At 40.8% G+C, this 25691-nt stretch overlaps 1 protein-coding gene across 1 annotated transcript; it reads left to right on the top strand.

Annotated features, from left to right (window-relative positions):
• The first annotated feature begins 694 nt into the window (after positions 1–694).
• LOC131126519 (integrin alpha-X) lies at positions 695–25691 on the top strand. Its single transcript, XM_058069150.2, has 30 exons — positions 695–797; positions 3747–3864; positions 3971–4062; positions 4249–4331; positions 7233–7347; positions 9797–9927; positions 10026–10168; positions 12550–12697; positions 12779–12991; positions 15173–15290; positions 15367–15509; positions 15619–15765; positions 15836–16033; positions 16515–16645; positions 16755–16912; positions 18019–18179; positions 18250–18366; positions 18448–18518; positions 19698–19845; positions 20172–20270; positions 20460–20539; positions 20630–20707; positions 21804–21879; positions 22805–22912; positions 22986–23027; positions 23102–23227; positions 23294–23404; positions 24733–24795; positions 24857–24967; positions 25048–25691. The coding sequence occupies exons 1-30, from the start codon at positions 755–757 to the stop codon at positions 25231–25233; spliced, it is 3558 nt and encodes a 1185-aa protein (XP_057925133.2). The 5' UTR covers positions 695–754; the 3' UTR covers positions 25234–25691.

Raw genomic sequence — 25691 nt, 5'->3', positions numbered from 1 at the left:
AGATGGGCTGGCTTTCATCCTTTATCAAACACAGTCTTATAAACAACAACGCTTTCTACTTCTACTACGGTGTATTATTGTTCGATTCCGTGCGGCACATACACAAGTCAAGCAAAACCCAAGCTTTACCGCGTCCAACCTCAGCAGCAAAGTCTTTACTCATGCAGTTCAACATACCCACCATGTTCAAAGAGAGAAAGCTTTTTTGTCTTTGCCATCCAGAGATCATGACATGTGAATGCCTGACAGGAAATCACATTGAATCCACATTTCTGCCAAGATTTGGGCTTTTAAAGACTGTGGTCTTCTCATGCTTCTTTACAATAAAATGCTTACCCTGATTTTTTGGTCTCACTCCCAGTTCTTCTTTTTTTGCATTTTCAAGCTCTCTTCTTTCAAGCTTATCTTTCAATCTCCTTAAGATCAAAATGAGCCCCAATCCGCGGGTGTGTGCAGAAACCACACACACACACACACACACTCACACACACCACACACACACAAACAGTGATGTCTCTCCATTTGACTTGCCCTTGTCTATGCTGTGATCACGTAAATGTATGGCCCTTGTATGTCATATCCATATACAAAGTAGACAAATGAGTTTAGGGTTGACAAAAAAAGGAACCATGACGGAGTCCGTGTCACAACCACCTGTTAAGGAAACGCCCTGGGAGCGGAAGTGTTGCATAGATCGTGCTTCGAGCAGCACCAGCATCACTCGCCTTTCTCCTTGTCAAATGCGGTGAGAAACATGTGTGTTCAGCTTTCCGTCTTCCTGTTGGTGCTGACATCTGGTAAGTTCAAAAAGCTATCTTACTTTTATGCTCTTATTTTGCAAGATGACCAAGAAATCATGTTGGAACCACATTGGAGAGAATTCTGACATTTTTATTGGGTGATTGACTTTAAATCTTACATTAAATCTTATACATGTTTCTTGGCAAGAAACATTTCAATATTGAACAAAGCAAAATTTGTTCTCAATCAGAAATCACTCCACACTCTTTATTGCTCTCTGGTTCTACCATATATTACTCATTGTGTAGAAATATGGGCTAATAACTATAAAAGCAATCTTCACTGGCTAAATGTACTGCAAAAAAGGGTAGTAAGGATAATTCATAATGCCGCCTATAGAGAACATACCAACTCCTTATTTCTAAAATCACAAATACTAAAACTTGCTGATATAGTTCATCTTCACACAGCTAAAATAATACAGAAGGCTAAAAATAAGCAATCACCTAAAAATGTCATCCAATACTTCTCTAAAAGAGAGGAGAAATATGATATCAGGGAAGAACTAAATGTGAAACACTTATATGCTAGGACTACGTTAAAAAGCCATAGCATTTCAGTATGTGGAATCAAACTATGGAATGGATTGAGTAAGGAAGTCAAACAATGCACAACGATGAGCCAATTCAAGAAACAATACAAGCAGTTGATGTTTGCTAAATACAAGGATGAAGAGTCTTAAACCAGTCATGATGTGCTATATATATCACTATATTGACACTTACTATGGTACCCGTTATGTCATTGTATGGTCATATCACCTCGTACTTCTGTACGTGACAAAAAAAAAAATCAAAATTAATAAAATTAAAAAACAACTTATATTATATAAGGAAAAGCAGGAAGTGAACAAATGTAACAGTTACTGATTGTAAAAGTACGAGATGGAGGGGTAGGATTTAATAAGCTTTGCTTCTTCCTACTCCTTTTGGACATGTGGAACTGTGAACTGATTATGGGATGCACTCAATTGTAATCTGATGCATGTTCAAATGAAATAAAACCATTACCATTACCATTACATACAATCTTACATACAAATGATACCCACCTGACTTGTCAGTGTAGTTACAAGTGAAAAAGAGTTATCGATGCAATAAAAAATAATACGCATATTATTATCTACTCCCCTGTTTTCTGGGGATAATTACTACTAGTACTACTACTACTACTACTACTACTACTAGTAATCTGCAAAGATAGCAAATGTGCGGGTAGCTGCTGTATTTACAGGATGCCACTTCGATATTTTGTAAACCAACCCATGTAGGCATGCTAAGAAGTTATGTACAGTGATGTGAAAAAGTGTTTGCCCCCTTTCTGATTTCTTATTTTTTGCAAGTTTGTCAGACTTAGATCATCAAACAAATTCAAATGTTAGTCAATGACAACACTACTCTACACAAAATGCTTTAAACAAAAATACAAACTTTTTATGATTAAGGGAGAAAAAATTGTAAACTGACATGGCCCTGTGTGGAAAAGTGATTTCCCCCTTTTTAAAACATAACTTAACTGAGATTAATTCAGATCAATCAGTCTGGAGAAGGTTATAAAGCCATTTATAAAGCTTTGGGACTGCAGCAAAACACAGTGAGAGCCATTATCCACAAATGGCAAACACATGGAACAGTGGTGAACCTTCACAGGAGTGGCCGACCAACCAAAATGACTTAAAGAGCTTGGCAACGATTCATCCAAGAGGTCACAAAAGACCCCACAACAACAACCAAGGTCAGTGTTCATGACTCCACCATAAGAAAGACACTGGACAAAAACGTCCTGCATGGCAGAGTTCCAAGACCAGAACAAAAACACTCATCTCAATTTTCTTGATGATCCCTAAGACCTTTGGGAAAATACTGTGTGGTCTGACAAGACAAAAATTGGACATTTTGGAAGGTGTGTATCCCATTACATCTGGTGTGAAAGTACCACCGCATTTCAGAAAAAGAACATGATAGCAACAGTAAAATATGGTGGTGGTAGTGTGATAGTCTGGTGCTGTTTTGCTGCTTCGGGACCTGGAAGACTTGCTGTGATAAATGGAAGCGTGAATTCTGCCGTCTATCAAAACATCCTGAAGAAGAAACTTGAAACCAACTTGGGCTCTCCAGCAGGACAATGATCCCAAACACCCAGCAAGTCCACCTGTGAATGGCTGAAGAGAAACTGAATGAAGACTTTGGAGTGGCCTAGCCAAAGTTCCATGGAGATGCTGTGGCATGACCTTCAAAAGGCTTCATGCTGGAAAAGCCTCCAATGTGGCTGAATGACAACAATTCTGCAAAGATGATGGGCCAACATTCCTCCACAGCATGTTCTCCCCGTGCATGCGTGGGTTTTCTCCGGGTACTCCGGTTTCCTCCCACATTCCAAAAACATGCTAGGTTAATTGGCCACTCCAAATTGTCCATAGGTATGAATGTGAGTGTGAATGGTTGTTTGTCTATACTATGTGCCCTGTGACTGGCTGGCCACCAGTCCAGGGTGTACCCCGCCTCTCGCCCAAAGACAGCTGGGATAGGCTCCAGCACCCACCGCGACCCTCGTGAGGAAAAGCAGTAGAAAATGAATGAATGAATGAATGAATGATTAATATTTCAATGTGTTTGATGATCTGAAACATTTCAGGGTGATATTCATTCATTCTGTGCCGCTTATCCTCACAAGGGTCGCCAGCCAATCACAGGGCACATATAGACAAACAACCATTCCCACCCACATTCCTACCTATGGACAATTTGGAGTCGCCAATTAACCTAGCATGTTTTCGGAATGGGGGAGGAAACCAGGGAGAACATGCAGACTCTAGACAGAGATGGCCGAGGGTGGAATTGCACGCGCTAACCACTCGGTCGCGGTGCAGCCTTTTCAGGGTGACAAACATGCAAAAAAAAGAATTCAGAAAGGGGGGGGCTAAACTTTTTTTTGGCACATTGCAGCTGTCCCTGCGTTTTTGGCTTTCAACGTTGAGACCACAAATCCTGACGTCTACAATGGGGAAAAAAACGCTTTCTTTGGATACAAGGTTCTTCAGTTTGCATCTGGCTCTGAGAAGGGGTAGGTTTGGGTGTCTGTTTTTTAATTTGTCACTGAATACATTGTCTGTGCTTGATTGAAAGAAAATTCCCGTTACCGTCAACATGGTGGTTGCTGTCATTCTCAGGATACTTGTCACCGCACCGCTGCAGAACAATGGATCTGGGGGAGTTTGCAAACTAAATCACAACCAAGACACCACATGCTTCCACTCTACAGGTATAATGATCATAATAATAAATAAAATAATAATAAAAAAATACTCAATGTATGCGATTGATCATCAATGAATTGTTCTCACTCAGTTCCATATCCATATTGTAACAAACCCTGCTACGCAGCCTCGCAGCGCACATTTTGGACTTGGTAAAGGTAATAATTAGCAATGAACTGCTGTTGTCGCAGGACTTTCCCTCAAAGACGACGCCGTACAAGTCAAGCATCTTGGACTGTCCATCGCTGAAGACGCTACACACTCCCAATTTGCTGTAAGACTACAAAATGTATTTACTATATTTACTATACGGTAATCTCCCACCACATTGTGCTTCCAATTTCCAAGCTTCAATCGTGGTCGACTATTATCCTATTATATATACCGTATTTTCTGGACTGTAAGTCGCTCCGGAGTATAAATCGCACAAGGCCAAAAATGCATCATTAGGTAAAAAAAACATACATAAGTCACACTGGAGTATAAGTCGCATTTTTGGGGGGTAATTTATTTTATAAACTACTTGACCAAAACAGACATTACTTCCTCTTGGAAGGAAAGTTCTAACAATAAAAAATAGAGAACAGGCTGAATGGGTGTAAGATATGCTAACACAATGGTTATTCAGCTCCACCAAAAATAAATATGAACAGAAAAGGTGTCCAGTGTTTATGTAACAAACAGTTTTTTCATTTATAAGTCGCAGGAACAGCCAACCTATGAAAAAAGTGTGACTTATAGTCCAGAAAATACAGTATATAACACTGTACACTGAACACTGTACGTATACACTGTATATATATTAGGGCTGTCAAGCGATTAAAATAGTTAATCTGTTAATTTTTCCGTAGTTAACTCTAATTGTTTTTAATCACACATAAAAATAAGTTTCTACTTATAATAAGTAGGGGAAATTTCTTTACTGAAACCATTTTTTAGAAGATGTCTCACCTTAACTTTGTAACTGTAGCTTTTAACCATGTTTACTATACGTGCATGTTTATATGCTTATTTATTACCAACTATGAAACCATTTACACATTTTAACATGAAACCACTGTCTGCCACTGACCCAAATCAACATTACTGACACCTCGTGGCAAGTGTACAATACTACTTATTGGTTTCAATGACTTAGTTGGTATTTTCATTCATTCAACAATTTAGCAAATGCTAAAAAATGCTTAATTTAACCCAAGGATATGTGACATTTGAGTAAACATATATACAGTGAAGAAAATAAGTATTTGAACACCCTGCTATTTTGCTATTTCTCCCACTTAGAAATCATGGAGGGGTCTGAAATTTTCATCGTAGGTGCATGTCCACTGTGAGAGAGATAAACTAAAAAGAAAAATCCAGAAATCACAATGCATGATTTTTTAACAATTTATTTGTGTGATACAGCTGCAAATAAGTATTTGAACACCTGTGTATCATCTAGAATTCTGACCCTGAAAGACCTGTTAGTCTGCCCATTAGAAGTCCACCTGCACTCCATGTATCATCCTGAATCAGATGCACCTGTTTGAGGTCGTTAGCTGCATAAAGACACCTGTCCACCCCATACAATCAGTAAGACTTTAACTTGTAACATGGCGAAGACCAAAGAGCTGTCCAAAGACACCAGAGACAAAATTGTACACCTCCACAAGGCTGGAAAGGGCTACGGAGCAATTACCAAGCAGCTTGGTGAAAAAAGGTCCACTGTTGGAGCTATCATTAGAAAATGGAAGAAGCTAAACATGACGGTCAATCTCAATCGGAGTGGAGCCCCATGCAAGATATCACCTCGTGGGGTCTCAATGATTCTAAGAAAGGTGAGGAATCAGCCCAGAACTACACGACAGGACTTGGTCAATGACCTGAAAAGAGCTGGGACCACCGTTTCCAAGGTTACTGTAGGTAATACACTAAGACGTCATGATGTGAAATCATGCATGGCACGAAAGGTTCCCCTGCTTAAACCAGCACATGTCAAGGCCCGTCTTAAGTTTGCATATGACCATTTGGATGATACAGAGGAGTCATGGGAGAAAGTTTTATGGTCAGATGAGACCAAAATAGAACTTTTTGGTCATAATTCCAATAAGCGTGTTTGGAGGAAGAAGAATGAAGAGTACAATCCGAAGAACACCATCCCTACTGTGAAGCATGGGGGTGGTAGCATCATGCTTTGGGGGTGTTTTTCTGCACATGGGACAGGACGAGTGCACTGCATTAAAGAGAGGATGACTGGGGCCGTGTATTGTGAGATTTTGGGGAACAACCTCCTTCCCTCTGTCAGAGCATTGAAGATGGGTCGTGGCTGGGTCTTCCAACACGACAACGACCCGAAGCACACAGCCAGGAAAACCAAGGAGTGGCTCCGTAAGAAGCATATCAAGGTTCTAGCATGGCCCAGCCAGTCTCCAGACCTGAACCCAATCGAAAATCTTTGGAGGGAGCTCAAACTCCGTGTTTCTCAGCGACAGCCCAGAAACCTGACTGATCTAGAGAAGATCTGTGTGGAGGAGTGGGCCAAGATCTCTCCTGCAGTGTGTGCAAACCTGGTGAAAAACTACAGGAAACGTTTGACCTCTGTAATAGCAAACAAAGGCTACTGTACCAAATATTAACATTCATTTTCTCAGGTGTTCAAATACTTATTAGCAGCTGTATCACACAAATAAATTGTTAAAAAATCATGCATTGTGATTTCTGGATTTTTCTTTTTAGTTTATCTCTCTCACAGTGGACATGCACCTACGATGAAAATTTCAGACCCCTCCATGATTTCTAAGTGGGAGAAATAGCAAAATAGCAGGGTGTTCAAATACTTATTTTCTTCACTGTATTTCTGGACTAATAATAGGCTGTAGTCAAGCACAAAACAGCAATAATGTATTAATTCATTCAAACAAAAAACGTGATAGAGTGAAGCCATAAAATACGAACTGCAAAGTGGCGAGTGATATTGTTAGAGAGCCAATATCGAGCGTCTCAGATTACCTCTGTGATTTGATGTGTTTATTTTAACCTATAAAGCCACCGGTACTGATAATATTCTGTATCTCCCGTGTCTGCAAACAAACCAGCAGATGCGCAACATTTTCAAATCTACTCAGAAGATTCATAAAATGGGGTGAGCTCTTGTGATACTTTTTGTTGTTTTGTGTCTTATGTTATCATGAAGGTTTGCAGCCCATATGTCGCTCATGAATGCTACGACAACTCCTACCTGAACAGTGTGTGCTACAAGATGACACAGGATCTTCAGGAAATCTCCTCCTTCAAACCCATTTTCCAAGGTAAAGATATTGACATTGTATTGAGGATTGTATCAATGTTCTTCAGTTCTCTTCTGTTTATTTACACAAAGGTCTATTCTGTCAGAATGTTTTTATAGTTACAGCAGATAATCTTCTGTTTACCAACTTCTGAATGTGGGTTTTTCACCTGAGTGAAGTTGGCCCCCCACGTCACTCAAAACTCTCATTTTTACTCTCATTTTTAGTGCTGCGTTTGTGCTGTTTCGCACAGTTAAAATAAACGTTTGAGCTGCTTTTGTTTTGGAGTCATGAACAATCTAAGTTTTTGGCCAAATAGATAATCAGCCCCGATACATGCTCGGAATTCAATCAAAATAGTAAATTTTTAGTGCTACGTTTGTGCTGTTCTGTGCAGTTTAAATGAACGTTTGTGCTGTTTTAATTTTGTAGTCATTACGGTTAATACGTAGGTCGACCAAAGGTCACCCAGCCCATCCAAATGCTCGGAATTCAACTAAAATAGTCAATTTTTTAGAGCTACTTTGTGCTGTTTTGGGCAGTTGAAATGAGCATTTGTGCTTCTTTCGTTTTTTAGTTATTATAGTTAATACATAGGTCAACCAAAGGTCACCCAGCCCCCCCACATGCTCAGAATTCAAACAAAATAGTCACATTTTTTAGTGCTCTGTCATGCTGTTTTGTGCAGTGAAAATGAACGTTTGTGCTGCTTCCATTTTTGAGTTATTTCAGTTAATACATAGGTCAAAAAAGGTCACCCAGCTGCCCACATGCTCGGAATGCAACCAAAATAGTCTCATTTATTTAGTGCTACGTTTGTGCTGTTTAGTGCTGTTAAAATGAGCGTTTGAGCTGCTTTAGTTTTGGCGTTATGAACAATCTAAGTTTTTGGCCAATTAGATAATCAGCCCCAGTACATGCTCGGAATTCAACCAAAATAGTAACATTTTTCAGTGTTCTGTTTGTGTTGTTTTGTGCAGTTAACATGAACATTTGTGTTGTTTTCATTTTGTAGTTATTACAGTTAATACATACATAGGTCGACCAAAGGTCACCCAGCACCCCCAATGCTCGGAATGCAACCAAAATAGTCTAATTTATTTAGTGCTACGTTTGTGCTGTTTTGTACAGTTGGAATGAGCGTTTGTGCTTCTTTCATATTTGGGTTATTACAGTTAATACATAGGTCAATCAGCCCCCCCACATGCTCAGAATCCAACCAAAATAGTCAAATTTTTTAGGGCTATGTTTGTGCTCTTTTGTGCAGTTAAAATGAATGTTTGTGCTGTTTTCATTTTGTAGTTATTATTACAGTTAATACATAGGTCGACCGAAGGTCACCCAGCACCCCCAATGCTCGGAATGCAACCAAATAGTTTATTTATTTAGTGCTACGTTTGTGCTGCTTATGTAATAGATTATGGAATATGCCAAAACTTACATTGTTAATAACTCAAAAACAAAAGCAGCACAAACGTTCACTTTAACTGCACTAACTGCATTAAACAGCACTAACCTAGCTCTAAAAAGAGTCGGGAGTCAGGTGGGGGGCCAACTTCACTCAGGTTGGCTTTTAATATTATTAGAGCCCAATAGACATGAAATAACACCCCTATGGTCATCTTTACACTCATGATACCCAACATAGTAGACATTCATTCATTCATTTTCTACCGCTTATCCTCACGAGGGCCGTGGGGGTGCTGGAGCCTATCCCCTGTCTTGGGGCGAGAGGCGGGGTACACCCTGGACTGGTGGCCAGCCAATCACAGGGCACATATAGACAAACAACCATTCACACTCACATTCATACCACACAGAGATGGCCGAAGGTGGAAGTGAACCGTAGTCTCCTCGCTGTGAGGCCTGCGCGCTAACCACTCGGTCACCGTGCAGCCCCATAGTAGACATGCAGGGAGAGAATAAGCCCTTTAAGACATAAATAAGACTTGTGCTTGTGTGTTACTGTAAATGTGGTTCCTACGGGACCAGAAAGCGAGGCGGACAGGAAGTGAAGATTTGAGTTTCAACTTTGTGCCTTGTGTTTCTCACCGCACATAACGTTAGGACGACTGACACCTAGTGACCCATGTACACAACTACATATGATCACAACAATGGGTCTTCTAAAAGCCTTATATTTGTGTTTTACTTCACTTTTTATTGCTTGACAATGCTTCATTTAGGCAAAAAATACATAATACAAAACCCTCAGACAGTAAAACTGTGTTTTTAAAACCACGAGCACCTAACATCCTTTCAGAGTTACAATTAGTCAACTGCCTAATAATCATAGCAGATGTAAGCACAAATTGACGGATTTTCCCATGAGTAAAACAATAATGTTTTGTTCAAACAACCAAGAATTTGTGACGTCACATTTGCAGTACCGCCCAACCTGAATTGTTAGTGAAACAAAATTTCAAAGAAGCTGAAAAATGTAAGTACAAATATGAACGTCTCCTGTCAGAATGCAGAGAGAAGACCGTAGAACTCGTCTTTCTTTTTGACGGATCTGTGAGTATGACTGAGGATGATTTCACCAAAAACAAAGATTTTATAATGGACGTCATGGACAACCTCAAGAACACGTCAATCAAGGTCAGTACTCTGTTGAAGTGATGGATTGACTGTGTTTATTTGATACATACTAGATGTTTTCATCTACATACTGTACTGTATGTTTTTGTCCTTTTCAGTTTGCAGCAGTTCAGTTCGCTTCATCTTTTAGGACAGTCTTTGATTTCATCGACTATCAAAATGGGAGGGCTCGGCAAAAACTTGCCGCGGAGCCTCACATGGAGAGCCTCACCAATACCCACAGTGCCATGGAATTTGTCTTGTAAGTTATATTTGACCTTTTGGCTTCACAGGTTCATGCTCAATGACTAGATAGGACAGCTCTAGTAAGCTTCTTCTCTTTTAAAGTTTGCTTGTGTCTTTCGGCCACAGTGGATCTTTTTGATCCACATACTGATTTTTGGCTTGAGCCCTTGCTATTCCGGATGCCCTTCCGGAATACCCATCATACTTACTAGTGGAGATTCTAGTGGGCGTCCGCTCCAAGGTCCAGAAGGCTAACCACTACACCACGCTCTTCTGTTCTAAAGTTCAATGAAGTTAAAAGTTGAAAGTTTAGTGAATTAACCACACCGTTTGGGTCGGAAGCAGGAAGTCAATGGAAACACTGCAGAAAGAGGTGCAGAAACATTTCTGTGCGGGTTATCGTGTGTCGCTGTAGTAGCAGTAATGAATACTCAATACACTCAGTACGAAGCACTGAAAATGAACGTAATAGGTCTCGTTTATAAAAAAGCAAAAAAAAAAAATCTGCAGTCATTTCCAAGTGGAAAATTGTGTTGCTGAAAAAAATATTAATACAGGAAGAAAGTGGAAATTGTTGGAAAATTTAAAAAACACCACACAATCCACCTTTGTTTCAATTTCCACCACAGTGGAAATTGAAACAAAGGATCTAATTTTACAGGAATAAAGTCAAAAAGTGGTAATTCATTTATTGAAGTTATGTCATATGTGGAAAAAGAATGTCGTTCCAGCAGTAGCATAGAGTTCAAATATTGAATAAATACATATTTTTTCAAGGCTACATGGACAAATGGTTAGCGCGCTAGGAGACTCGTGTTCAATTCCACCCTCAGCCATCTCTGTGAGGAGTTTGCATGTTCTCCCCGTGCATGCGTGGCTTTTCTCCGGTTTAAAGATCGACCGATATATCGGGCCAATATTTGCGTTCTTTACTTGAATCGGTATCGGCCAATCCGCGGCTGGGTTCGCCGATGTATTTTTCGGCTGCATTATTTTCAGACAGGCATCCACCGGGCAGCTTTGTGTTGCCGGAGGAACCTGCAACACACGCAGTCGCGGTACCCCTCCCACACTGCAACAGTGGTGAATCACAACAAGGGTACGTTTTCAACTTTTAATTATACTCTAGTTGAAATATTGCCACCTGCTTTGAAATAGGAAACATGAACGCCAAGTGCATGCAATATATGTGCTTGAAAATATTGTTTAGTGTGTGGGTCTGAAAACCAGGAATGCTGCCGAATGCTTCATCTTTAAAGGTGCCTACTGATGGAATTAGGGAGCTGTTGATGTAGTTGTAGGCTAATATGTACAGCTGTTACCAACACAGGTTAATGTCAACGTACTAAATTGTGTCAGTGTGATGTGTCATCACATTGATACTAGATAAACTTAAACTACGACAAATGTTTTGCACAAGGTTGAATATTTATTCTTTTTAAAGTTGATAATTCCGTTTAAATGCATGTTTAAGAAAGATGAATTCTACTGTGTTCAGTGTTTACATTTCAATAAATATTTGTTTAAACTTGAGACCTGTAATATTTGTTATCATTGTCATTTTTTCATGTAAATTGAGGGAGCAAAAGCAGTATCGGCCACAAATATCGGCCCAAGCAAATCAGTATTGGCATCGGCCCCAAAAAAAACATATCGGTCGATCCCTACTCCGGTTTCCTCCCCATTCCAAAAACATGCTAGGTTAATTGGCCACTCCAAATTGTCCATAGGTATGAATGTGGGTGGGAATGGTTGTTTGTCGATATGTGCCCTGTGATTGGCTGTCCAGGGTGAGCCCCCCCCCCCGGAGACAGCTGGGATAGGCTCCAGCACCTCCGTATCCCTCGTGGGGATAAGCGGTAGAAAATGAATTAATGATGAATGAATGAATGAATGAATGAATTAATATTTTTTCCAGTCATAATATTATGAAAAAATACAGTATTTGTGGCCGGTGACTGGCTGGCCAACTGTCCAGGGTGAACCTTGCCTCCTGCCCAAAGTCAGCTGGGATAGGCTCCAGCATACCCGGAAACTGGTGTGGATAAGTGACATTGAAACAAACAAAATAAACAAACAAAACATTAAAAAAAAACCAGGAACAATGAAAAAAAAGTACCAAATATACTAATACTCTTTTTTTTCCTATTTAAAGCTGAGATGCAGTTTTTTTCACTCTATCCAGAATGTCACTTCTTTTTGCAATGGAAATGAACTGACTGTCTTTGTGGCAGAGGCGTCACACCAATGTATTTTAACGACTGGCGTTTTGCACCACAAAGGAGTGAAAGCAAACATTTCATTTGTGATGGTTTCACTGCCCTGAGAAAGCAGTTCATATACTTTCAGGAATTCTTAGCACAAATACAAATGTTTCCTTTTTTTAATTGCTTACAGGAAAAATCTCTTTGAGAACAAACATGCCGGCGCCTCAGCCGATGCCAGGAAAGTTCTGGTCCTGATCACAGACGGCGAGCCCAGTGACACTGATCGTGGGACTATTGACGCTTATAATAAAGCACGCATCATTCGATTCGCCATCGGGGTAAGCCCTAAATTGTGCCCTCTGATTTTTCCATCGTGAAGACACGACACAGTGCTGCTGAAGGAGTTACTGTGGTTTCAGGTGAAAGACGTCAGCCTGGATAAAGTCAAGTCTATTGCTTCAGACCCCAAGGACAAATATGCCTTTAAAATTAAGCAGTATGATGGACTCACGGGATTACTGGAAAATTTCCAGAAACACATCTTCAGCATGGAAGGAGACTCCAAAGTTGCTCGGGCAGAAGACATGACTGATGAGATGTCCCAGAGTGGATTCAGTGCTGCATTCTACAGAGTAAGCTAAGCAACATCTGCACACAACTTTTAAATGACTTCTACCGTAAACAAAGGTTAAAGCAAATAACAATCGTATTTGTAAAGGGGAGATTTAACTGGTTTAGAGTGGAAAAGGTACATTAGATCCTCACTATTTGCAGGAGTTCCGAGATCACCTGCTCTTGGCACGTGGAACTATCCTTCCAACAGCAGCGAGCTCACGAGCTCACTGGTTAGTCTCCAATTTACAGTGCATCCGGAAAGTATTCACAGCGCTTCACTTTTTCCACATTTTGTCATGTTACAGCCTCATTCCAAATTGTATTAATTTAATCTCTTACCTCAAAATTCTACAGAAAATACTCCATTATGACAATGTGAAAACGTTTTTTTTTTTACTTTTTTTGAATTTATTAAAAATAGAAAACTAAGAAATCACATTTACATAAGTATTCACAGCCTTTGCCATGAAGCTCAAAATTGAGCTCAGGTGCATCTTTTTTCCTCTGATCATCCTTGAGATCTTTCTACAGCTTAATTGGAGTCCACCTGCAGTAAATTCAGTTGATTGGACATGATTTGGAAATATAATACGTAACTGTCTATATAAGGTCCCACAGTTGGCTGTGCATGTCAGAGCACAAACACCAAGCATGAAGTCAAAAGAACTGTCTGTAGACCTGCGAGACAGGATTGTCTTGAGGCACAAATCTGGGGAAGGATACAGAAAAATTTCTGCTGCTTTGAAGGTCCCAATGAGCACAGTGGCCTCCATTATTCGATTAGTCAGGATAGAAGGAAAAATAAATGCAGCAATATTTTCATCCAGGATATCTCTATATATTGCTGCATTCATTTTCCTTCTATCCTGACTAGTCTGCCAGTTCCTGCTGCTGAAAAACATCCCCACAGCATGATGCTGCCACCACCATGCTTCACTGTAGGGATGGTATTGGCCTGGTGATGAGCAGTGCCTGGTTTCCTCCAAACATGGCGTCTGGCATTCACACCAAAGAGTTCAATCTTTGTCTCATCAGACCAGAGAATTTTGTTTCTCATGGTCTGAGAGTCATTCAGGTGCTTTTTGGCAAATTCCAGACGGGCTGCCATGTTCCTTTTACTAAGGAGTGGCTTTCGTCTGGCCACTCTACCATACAGGCCTGATTGGTGGATTGCTGCAGAGATGGTTGTCCTTCTGGAAGGCTCTCCTCTCTCCACAGAGGAACGCTGGAGCTCTGACAGAGTGACCATCGGGGCCTTGGTCACCTCCCTGACTAAGGCCCTTCTTCCCCGATTGCTCAGTTTAGAAGGCCGGCCAGCTCTAGGAAGAGTCCTGGTGGTTCCAAACGTCTTCCATTTACGAATAATGGAGGCCACTGTGCTCATTGGGACCTTCAAAGCAGCAGAAATTTTTCTGTATCCTTCCCCAGATTTGTGCCTCAAGACAATCCTGTCTCGCAGGTCTACAGACAGTTCTTTTGACTTCATGCTTGGTGTTTGTGCTCTGACATGCACAGTCAACTGTGGGACCTTATATAGACAGTTATTATATTTCCAAATCATGTCCAATCAACTGAATTTACTGCAGGTGGACTCCAATTAAGCTGTAAAAAGATCTCAAGGATGATCAGTGGAAAAAAGATGCACCTGAGCTCAATTTTGAGCTTCATGGCAAAGGCTGTAAATACTTATGTAAATGTGATTTTTTTGTTTTCTATTTTTAATAAATTCAAAAAAAGTAAAAAAAAACAACCTTTTTCACATTGTCATAATGGAGTATTTTGTGTAGGATTTTGAGGTAAGAGATTAATTTAATTCAGTTTGGAATGAGGCTGTAACATGACAAAATGTAGAAAAAGTGGTGTGCTGTGAATACTTTCCGGATGCACTGTATTTGCCGTATTCTAAACTTAAGGGTTTAAAATGGAGTGGGAAGAAAGAACTGACCACTTCCACACCAAATGGGAAGAGAACTTCCTTCCACTCTATGTCGGACATGCCGGGGCTGACTCCATGCAATGTGACGGTAATCTAATGTCATGTCTCATCAGTGTAATACTACTGACGCCTAGTGTCCAGATGACTACGTCTAACTTGAAAAAATTATGTTTTTAACAATATTTGTAAATAACAGAGAGGAAACATGATGGGTGTATGAAAAGCAAGGTTTTGACTGTAGTCGGATGCTTTTCTATCACAGGACACCTTGATCCTGGGTTCAGTGGGATCAAATAGCTGGCGTGGTGCTCTGTACCAGCGTCACAACCTAACCGAGACACGGATACAAGATCCACACATGGAGATGGACTCTTACATGGGTATCCTTGTTTTTCTTTGATATCACTGCCATTAATGCCGGTGGAACCTTTTCAATGTCCTACTGCTCCACTGCAGGATACGCTGTTTCTGTGGGACAGATCAACAATGTTCCCCTGTATTTCACGGGCGCTCCAAGATTTCAGCACACAGGACAAGTGCTACTCTTCAGACGCAACGGGAGCAGCTGGGATGCTAGCCAAAGAGTAAATGGGGATCAGGTTGGTAAAGACAGTCAGATGATTGTTGTATTCAAGTTGCAGTTTCAAGCGTATGGTAACGAGTGACTCAATGAACAAAACAACTGAAGCTTTATCCCCGCATGTTCAGATTGGTTCCTACTTTGGGGCCGAGCTGTGCACACTGGATGTGGACTCGGATGGTAACAGTGACTTCCTCCTGGTGGGAGCGCCATTGTTTTACCATCCTCAGGAGAGGTCTGAGGGACAGATCTACGTTTACACGCTGACTGATGAGGTGGGATGGCCATAAACACTCACAAAATGGGATTTACATGAATGGATCACTCACGCGTTCATCCTTGCAGATGCTGCTGAGAAGGGAAATGAAGATGGCCGCGCAGTCCATGGGGAGGTTCGGTTCCAGCATTGCTAGTCTTGCGGATCTCAATGGAGATAGACTCAGAGATGTTGCCGTCGGGGCCCCTCTTGAAGACTCTAATGCAGGGGCAGTGTACATCTTTTTTGGGGACAGGCAAAGAGGGATACGCAGCATTTTTAGTCAGGTGAGATTTGGACTGCATCCACAGTAATCCCCTGGATTATTTCCTTATTTATAAATGGAATATGCATCCATTAAAATGTCTATTATTGACACGCGGCTTGCTCCTGCCTCTCTAAACAATCCTATTGCCTTGATGTTGACGTTCTCGTCCGATTTCAGATCAGCATTTGCAATCAGATTAGTTTCAGCTCCAAAACCCTCCCCTTCTCTCTTTAATTGCCTCTTTAATTATTCACTAGCGTCACAATCCAGGTTCGATCCCTAAATATGCCCCACAAACCCCTAAACCCCATTTCAAGTATCAAATGTAAACATGCTCCCCACTAATGAATGATAACAGAAGATGATGCATGAACAGATGGAATTGGAGAGACAGTGTAGAAGATATACACAGCAACTATAGTGCGTTCAAGGACCGCCAAACAAAGTGCGAAATCTCAACACTCAAGCATGTGTACCAAGTGATGTATTTGTCATTCCAGAGAATCACAGGCCAGAATATAAGGCCTGGGATCAGATTCTTTGGACAGGCCATCAGTGGAAGCATAGACCTCGGCGAGGATGGTCTCCCAGACATGGTGATCGGATCATATGGGACTGCTGTTGTTCTCAGGTACAAGTATGGGAGATAATTACTTTAGTTAAGGAGTTTGCCAATGACACTCTAAGGTGAAAAACTAAAAGCAAACAAGAAGGAAGTATAATGTGTCCTGTTTTTCCAGGTCCAGGCCAGTTTTGAGCGTGACTGCTGGTCTATCTTTTAACCCGAAGGAGATCAGCATTGACCAAATCGACTGCTCAGTCAACACAGACCTTATTTTACCAATGGTTACCTTAAATGTCTGCTTCCATATGATGGAAACAACAATGAGTAAAGCAGGTAGGACCCAAATACAGTACATGTCTCTTCTTACAGTGCTGTATTTAGTCACTCATAGCTTTTAGTAAAAACATGGTATATATATATATATATATATATATATATATATATATATATATATATATACATACTGTATGTACAGACCTGCACTCTACTGAGTGACATTGTAGTTATACACTATATACAGTGGTCTGAAAAAGTGATTTTTTTAATTTCACACTTAAATGTTTCAGAACAATATTTTTTTGTTAAGGGAGAAAAAAAATCCAAATTTAGATGGCCCTGTGTGAAAAAGTGATTGCCCCCCTGTTATGATCTTCCATTAATTGAGACAAAGCAGTCTCAAAAAGGTTTTAAAACTATTGATAAAGCTTTGGGACTCCAGCGAACCACAGTGAGAGCCGTTATCCAGAGGCCGGCCAATCAGAAAGAAACCCAAGAGGGCAGCGATGACTCGTCCAAGAGGTCACAAAAGACCCCATGACAACATCCAAAGAACTGCAGGCCTTGCCTCAGTTAAGGTCAGTGTTCATGATTCCACCATTAGAAAGACACTGGGCAAAAACAGTCTGCATGGCAGAGTTCCAAGGCCAAAACCACTGCTGAACAAAAAGAATATTAAGGCTCATCTCGGTTATGCCAGAAAATATCTTGATGATCCTCAATACTCTGTGGTCTGACAAGACAAAAGTTACAAAAAACAACAGTAAAATATGGTTATGGTAGTGTGATGGTCTGGAGCTGTTTTCCTGCTTCGGGACCTGGAAGACTTGCTGTGATAAACGGAAGCATGAATTCTGCTGAAGGAGAATGACCGGCCTTCTGTTGGTGACCTCAGGCTGAAACAACTTGGGTTGTGCGGCAGGACAATGGCCACGATGTTGCTCCTAAGGGCGGCCCAACCAGTTATTAGCTTCAAGGGGCAATCACTTTTTCACACTTTTGATTTTTTTTCTCCCTTAGTAATAAAATGATTCATTTAAAAACAGTTGTGGTGTTAGTACTAAAATATTATATGGTTTTCACACCACTGTACATATGGCCACTACAGTACTAGAAAAAACTCAACAACTAAGAGTCTTAATTCCTTTAGCGTTTCCTTGCAGGGGCACTGAAGACCGGATTGAACATTTCATACACGCTTAACGTGGATCCAATGAGACAATCACATCGAGGTTTCTTCAGGGACAGGAAAACCAGGAGTCTTTCTTTCACGTTTGAACTGCTGAATGAGGAGACATGCTTCCAGTACTCCATCAACATGACGGTATGAATGACTTCATCTAATATCAGGGATAGAACACGGATATAAAAAGATTTTCCCTTGTCCCCTGTAGAAATGTGTGAAAGACACGCTGTCGCCTGTCCGCATCAAATTAAACTTCTCACAGGAGGACAGTGAGAGTGCAGGCGCTGTCCTCAATGTGGATGGCAAAACGCAGGCTGTTGTTGAGGTACTGGCGTTGTTGCATCATTGTCCCGTCAACCAGCGGTGCTGTTATGTTACGTGCCACGTTTCCAACTTGTTCTTGTAGGTTCCTTTTGAAAAGCAGTGTCGAAAAAACGACACCTGCATCGCGGAAATTGAGGTGGATTTCAAATTTTTGTGAGTGTCTTTCAGATACACATTTGCATGCAGGGTATGTAGGCATGGGCCGGTTCTGAAGGGGAAAAATATCACTAGCCGGAGCAGCGGCTATGTCTTTGATGTTTTTACAAAAAACTTTCTTGATAACTTTCACTTCTCTTACCGAATCAAATCAGCGATTGATTTCACAATATACATCCTAACATGAACACAAGTACTTGTATGGACTTATCTTGATGTTCATGGACAATTTACCGACCCGAATGGAAATGCAGGCAGAACAGCAAAATGAGGACGACGCGTAGCGTTCCCTTGCAGATTGCGTGTCTAGTGTCTTCGTATAGCGGTCTGGCTGCAACTGGAGCGATACGCCTCACATCGTACCACACAAACTGCAAATCCACCTCCACCAATGTCAGCAATACATCGAGCCATCACATTTCCGAAATATTAATAATTTCTACACTTTCACATAGTATATTACCTCAATAAGCACTAAATTAAATCTATGTGGACACAATATTTTCGAGTGTGCCACACATGTACAGTCATGCCTCACGGTTTATCACAGTTAATTGGCTCCAGAACAAACCGTCATAAGTGAATTTCTGCAAAGTAGGATTCTACATTGATAAATAGAATATTTTTTGTAGTTAGAACATAAAAAACCTTGTTCCTCCTAAGTGATTCTTCGAAGTGCATTATTAAAGCCCTCTAAATCTGGAATAACACCCCTATAGCCACTTTTATGCTTGTATTACCCAGTATAGTAGATATCATAAAAGAAAGTAGGACATACGTATTAGACATAACATATACTCACATGCAGTGCACATTCACACAGGAGCTGCTGTCCGCCACAACAGTCACTCACGCCACCCACACTGCCAACAATCAGCTCAACACAGTCAGTTCTTGCTTGCCGACGTCACAAATGGGCCCTACCCTTCTATTGGTTTCGCTCATTTAGCCGTTTTTTGTCTTGACAATGCTGAATTTAGACCAAGAATGTGTAACATGTAATTTGATTGGCATGTTTTTGACAAATTATCGGGCGTAATCAAACCACGAAACAGTGGTAATTTGTTTGCTTATTTTGAAAAAACTTGAAATTGGAGTGAATTCGAACATTCGAGCCGGCTCACGCCTAATGTAGAGTGATGAATACAGAATAATACAGCACTGCTGATGTCGTAGGGGCCCAACATTACTGGTTGCTGAAGATCTCTACTTCAACATGTTGGTTACCATATCCAATCACGGGGACGACTCTTACAACACCAGCCTTACGTTCCACTATCCTCCTGGCCTCTCCTTCTCCAGCATGCACCAGGTTATGACACAGGTAATTGCCATTACTACTCTCATACAACAATATTTATTCTAATTTTACAGAAATGTATAACAGCCAAGGCATGCTGGGAAGCCCATGTGGGCCCTTCACCAGCTTTAAATTACCCAGCATGCCTTGCAGTTCATTTCAAGGACTTTGAAAACCTGTTTATGATCTTCTAATTATACAGTTTTTAACAATATTACAGGCTTCTAGACATTAAATAACAAGCTCAATTGCAGAGAGAGAAATATGGTCAAAAAGGTTTACCTTGTTGAATCAAACAGCATCTTGTTCTCACATTTCAAACTGCTCCTGAAGTCTTCTTCGTGTTGCAGACCACAAGACGGACACTCTACAACTGCGATGACATGGAAGGAGTGACTGACAAAACCACATGTGGTATCAACTTACCTGTGTATCGCAGCAGATCAGCAGTGAGTCATATTTACATCTTCATGACACACTTGACACTGAACAACATGCCGAGCCAGTTGTCAGACATAATCTATTTATCATCATGTAGGCCTATTATACAATACTGGCTGGCTTGAATAAAAACCATATCAATCTAACACAGTTGTCTTCATAATGATATCATTACTTGTCTGTTTGACCCTGTCAAGGCAACATTTCAAACGTTGTTCCACATCATCACAGAGTATGAGTGGAATGACACAACTTGGATTGGTGTCACTGGTGAAAGGTAGAGGTCACCCACCGCATGTGTCATCACACTCGTGTACATTTTCATGTGACACATGTATAATATTTCCTCATAATGTTTTGTTGACAGTGATAACAACAATGGCACCGTGGCTGCGCTGACCAAAAGGCTCCCAGTACAAATTGAAATTAAAATGGCGATATCAGTGTAAGTATCTGAAAATGATGAAAACATTTGTACAATTGTTAGCATGCTAACATGCTAGCACTGTAGAGCTCATATTCATGGAAAACACAAGAAATGATAGAATGCAATGATTTTAACATGCTAGGAATGTTAACATGCTAATATTAACATGGGTTAGTGTCTGCTTAAGTTCATTCATTCATTCATTTTCAACCGCTTATCCTCACGAGGGTCGCGGGGGTGCTGGAGCATATCCCAGTTGTCTTCGGGCGAGAGGCGGGGTACACCCTGGACTGGTGGCCAGTCAATCACAGGGCACATATAGACAAACAACCATTCCCACCCACATTCATACCTATGCCATATACGCCAATTAACGTAGCATGTTTTTGGGATTTACCTGGAGAAAACCCACGGGGAGAACATGCAAAGTCCACACAGAGATGGCCGAGGGTGGAATTGAACTCGGGTCTCCTAACTGTGAGGCCTGCAATGTTAACATGCTAACAGTAGGTTAACACCAGCATGATAGTGGTAAGTTTACAAATGTAAAACATATATAAAACATATAGGCTAACATTGGCATTATAGCTCAACGCGCCAGGAAGGCTGAATGTCCTGAACAAAATAACACTTTTTTGTTTTTTAGGGTTGTAGCATTTTTTGCCATTTTCGTAGACACATATAAACAATTCCACTCTAAACAATACCATTGCCATTGTAGCATTTTTAGCCATTTTCATGGCTAGACATTCATGTAAACACTTACCACTATTATGCTAGGTGTTAGCATGTTACCACTGCAATAACATTTGTATGACCACAGAAGCGCAAGCTTCGACAGTCGATCCGACCTCAAAACCTGCAGTGAGATGAACATAGTACATAAGTCGCACTGGAGTTACTACAGTTTATAGATGACTGTTCATATCTTTGTACTTATTCTTCTTTTAGCAACTCTCTCATTTACAGCAGCAGACAAAATATGTACACATGGTCGCATTAACATTTGACTGCTACTTAGCATTGATTATATTAACATACATACATGTACTGTATATTTTCCTATATTTTATAATACCTTGTTTTGGACTTCTTGTTTTTGTTTTTTTTTTAGGAGCGAGGAGACCACTACTTATTTGAAATTTACAGAAGACGACATAGCCCCGAAAAGAATGATGATTAAATACAAGGTACAGTCTGTCAAGTGTATGCTTTACCTGTGGAATGACCAGGGCTCGACAATAACGATGTACCGATGGCCCGGGGCAAGTTAAAACAAAATTCGGGCAAGTAAATCCAATCAGTGGTATTCCTGTCGGGCAAGTGCACTTTGGCATGCCATACTGCCAAGAGTTTTTTTAAAAGCGGTTCTTGTTGGGTGTTGGTAAAACACGGACTGCGTAATTCCGGTGGTAATTTGCAAACCAATCCTTGCAAATCTTTTAAGACCGCGGTCCACAGTCTACAGTCCGCATTTGTTCGCGATCAACCAATCAGCGATCGTTCGACTATGAAAACATCTATCATGGCGTCCCTGCCAACATGGTCTAATTCTTCAACAACTTCTGAAGGAAAACACCAAAAACTGATGAAACAGTGCCTCCTAAACAAGTATTTCATTAGCGGCAGCAAATCAAATGATGGCACAGGTGAGTGAATCGCATTGCTGTGACAATTTGAAGTGGTCACAATGAAACACCACCGATTAGATCCAATACCAAGTGCTGATTTTCTCTTGACAATCCAGATTTCCATACAACGTCATGATCTATGTAGGAAAACAACCACAAGAAATGATAATCATTTCATCTTTATTTGAGATTCTCATGTGATGCCACAAAAATTAGATGATATCATTATGGCAGTCTTTTCATTTTACATGGGGCAAGTTTGGGCAAGTAGTTCTCACCTTAAGGATTCCCTATGGGCAAGTAATTTTTGTTTTTAATGTAGAGCCCTGATGACCTTTTGTTCTATTATGCTGTGTGGGTGTTTGTACGCTGGTTGCTACTTTACAACAAAGGTGCGACTGTCCAGAACATCATTCTTATCTGACAAGTCTTTCGGAAAAAATGGACTCCTAAAATTGATCAAGGGACTATCTACTGTTGGCAGGTAGATAATCCTGGCTGGAAGACTTTTCCTGTCAATGTGTCCTTCAGCTTCCCAACGAAACTGCAGTATAATTTTGAAATGGAGAATTATCGAGTCTTGGTACAACAGGTAACTTTGACCATCTCCAACACTCTCCTATCGCCCTGCACGCTCACCATTCAGCATTATTTGCTTTTTCAAGAACCAAACTCAATGTGAGAACATTGCTGGAATGATTTCAGAAGTGAGTCAAATAGAAAGTATTACACTTGTATAACCACATGTACTAATGCAATTAACACATACTTCTTCTTGAAGTATTGCTCCCCAGAAGAAAACTGCAAAACCATACAGTGCGACCCCTTCATGCTGAACAAAGAATCTTCCACTGAGATGATTTTGTCTGGAGACATTAAATTCAAGGAGCTTGAGCAGCGTGCACGGGTAAGTGCGGAAATATGTACTCATCATGGATCTAGACCGAGAAACCTATGGATTCCCACTTTCCAGAACAATCATTTTCTGAAAAGATACACCGGAGAGAGTGCAGAGGTGACCTTCAAGAGTGCCATACATGTTCACTTCGACCAGCAGCGATACGTGCTGGATTCCCATAAACAGGTATATTCAAATCAATCACAATGTCGCGTTTAAAGTCGATCCCGCTGTCGGCATAACACAGACTAGCCCTTGTTTGCACGCTTTTAGATTTGCACAATATACTAATGTTTCACTCTTATTTAATAGTTGCCAATTACCTGCTCGCTGTTAGCATGTTAAAGTTAGCATTGCTAGCATGCCAACATTAGCCTAGTAGCCATTTTCACAGCTGGACACACATATAAACACTACATGTGAGCATGCTTAAGTTAGCACGTTAGCACTGCTAGAATGCTAACCTTAGCATTTTTTAAGCCATTTTCATAGGTAGATACTTATGTAAACTATCGTGGCAGGTGTTAGCATGTTATTGTTGCTAACATGCTAAAATTAGCATAGTAGCATTTAGTATATCCATTTTCATAGCTCAACACATATGCAAACACCATTATTATGCTATGTGTTAGCATGTTAGTGTTGCTAGTGTTATATCCCTCAGGGAAATACAGTTATAATTTTCTCCTAACTGTCAGACGTTCTAGACCTGAAACACAGCAAAGAACGGGAACAGTTGGTGTCTTTCCAACACAGCAGTTTATTTTTCTTCTTCACTGTCTTTGTATTTGCTCATCAATCAGGTGCTAAGCAATGCCTTTAGCAAGCCAGGCTTTGTTTCTCACGCTAGGCCTGTTAGCATTAGCCAAATTACACCACTTACACCACATAAACAACTCCAAACATTATCAAGGAACTCTACATGACAATACTACAAAATGTGGTTCTTAAAAACACTTAAAACTCTTTTTCTTCCACCAACCTGAAACACAGCCAAGAACGGGAAAAGTTGGTGTCTTTCCAACACAGCGGTTTATTTTTCTTCTTCTCTGCTGTGCGTGGCTTTCCCAAATAACCAAGCCGCAACGCCCCCTGTGGCGTAACTGTGTAACAGCACCGAGTTGTAAAAGTGCTTTACTTAGAACTAACGATAACAGGTAGATGAAATCAAAACAATAAAGATGCCATGCAAAGAGGATACCATTGACAATATGTACAAAAAAACATTGGGGATCTCTGTTAAATTTATTTTTTTCCTTTGTTTTTTTCACACCTTGACACTAGCATGCTAACATTAGCAACCTAAATATGTAGATTTAGACTAATTCATGGTGGAAGTCACCATATTGGGGGAACTATGGCTTTCTCTGACCAGTTTTCTAGTTATAAGAACACGGTGGACCGGGACTTGATGAGCTGGTCCACATTGACGGGGAGTCGACATAAAAAGGTTCCGCTGTACAGTACTTTTTCATTATGCTGTCATTCAAATGTTGACCCAAATTGACCCAAAGAATAAAGGACCGGCCGAGGAGGAGGATGCCTTGTGGAACGACAACAACCCCACCACGAAATGGGTGCGTCTGATACACAAACTTTTACCAACAAGCTCTAGCCTGAAATATTTATTTTCTTCAGGTTGACGTTCGGGTTGAGTTCATCATTTCTCCTGATCAACTCCTGATCATTTCAACTGGAACCGCACTGGGAATTTTGCTTCTGATCATCATCGCCATCATCATGTGTAAGGTGAGCGATGATGGTTCTAATCCCTGAATATCCGTCCAAATTGGTGCTTTGGTCACTTCCATTCTTCTTGTGATTCGAAGCTGGGGTGCTTCAAGAGAAAAACGGTCCAGTATTATCAACAGCAGGAAGAGGTGGCTGCTCTTCAGTTGGAAGCCCTCTCGCAGAACAACGGCCTCGGCAGCCATCCTGAAGACGGCCCACCCGCGGAGGAAAAAACTCTTCTTGGGGGCGACCAGTCGGCTGACACAGAGATAGAAGTGGATTAAATGACATTGACAGGACTGCAAGAACAAGACGATTATTGACATTGTTTTAAAAGATGTTTTGGAAAAGTTAGTTCTTCTGCCTTCCAGCGTGACCGTCCCAGTACACAAAGCAAGGTCCATGAAGTCTGGTGCTTGTGTGTCTCACCCACTATTACAGTAACACGAATGACACCTTGCCCCCAGCGTATAATCCTACATATCAGGGTGTTTGAATACGTTTTCTGAATTCAGGTCGTCCAGAACCCACAAGGTTGGTGGTTCGATCCTCATCGCACGATGCATCGTGAGAGCACCCGCTGAAGGCCCAGGAACCAAAAGCACCGCTCGCCACGGACTGGAAGAAAGATGTGCGCATGTACAAGACTACAACAAAATGAAAGCAGCAGCTGTTAGATAAGAGGATATTACCGTATTTTCCAGACTACAAGTCGCACTTTTTTTCATAGGTTGCTGTTCCT

This window comes from Doryrhamphus excisus, linkage group LG9 (assembly GCF_037039965.1).
Source record: "Doryrhamphus excisus strain RoL-2023G ecotype Guam linkage group LG9, RoL_Dexc_Guam_v1.1, whole genome shotgun sequence".
Taxonomy (NCBI): domain Eukaryota; kingdom Metazoa; phylum Chordata; class Actinopteri; order Syngnathiformes; family Syngnathidae; genus Doryrhamphus; species Doryrhamphus excisus.
This window is presented reverse-complemented; position numbering and strand designations above follow the sequence as displayed.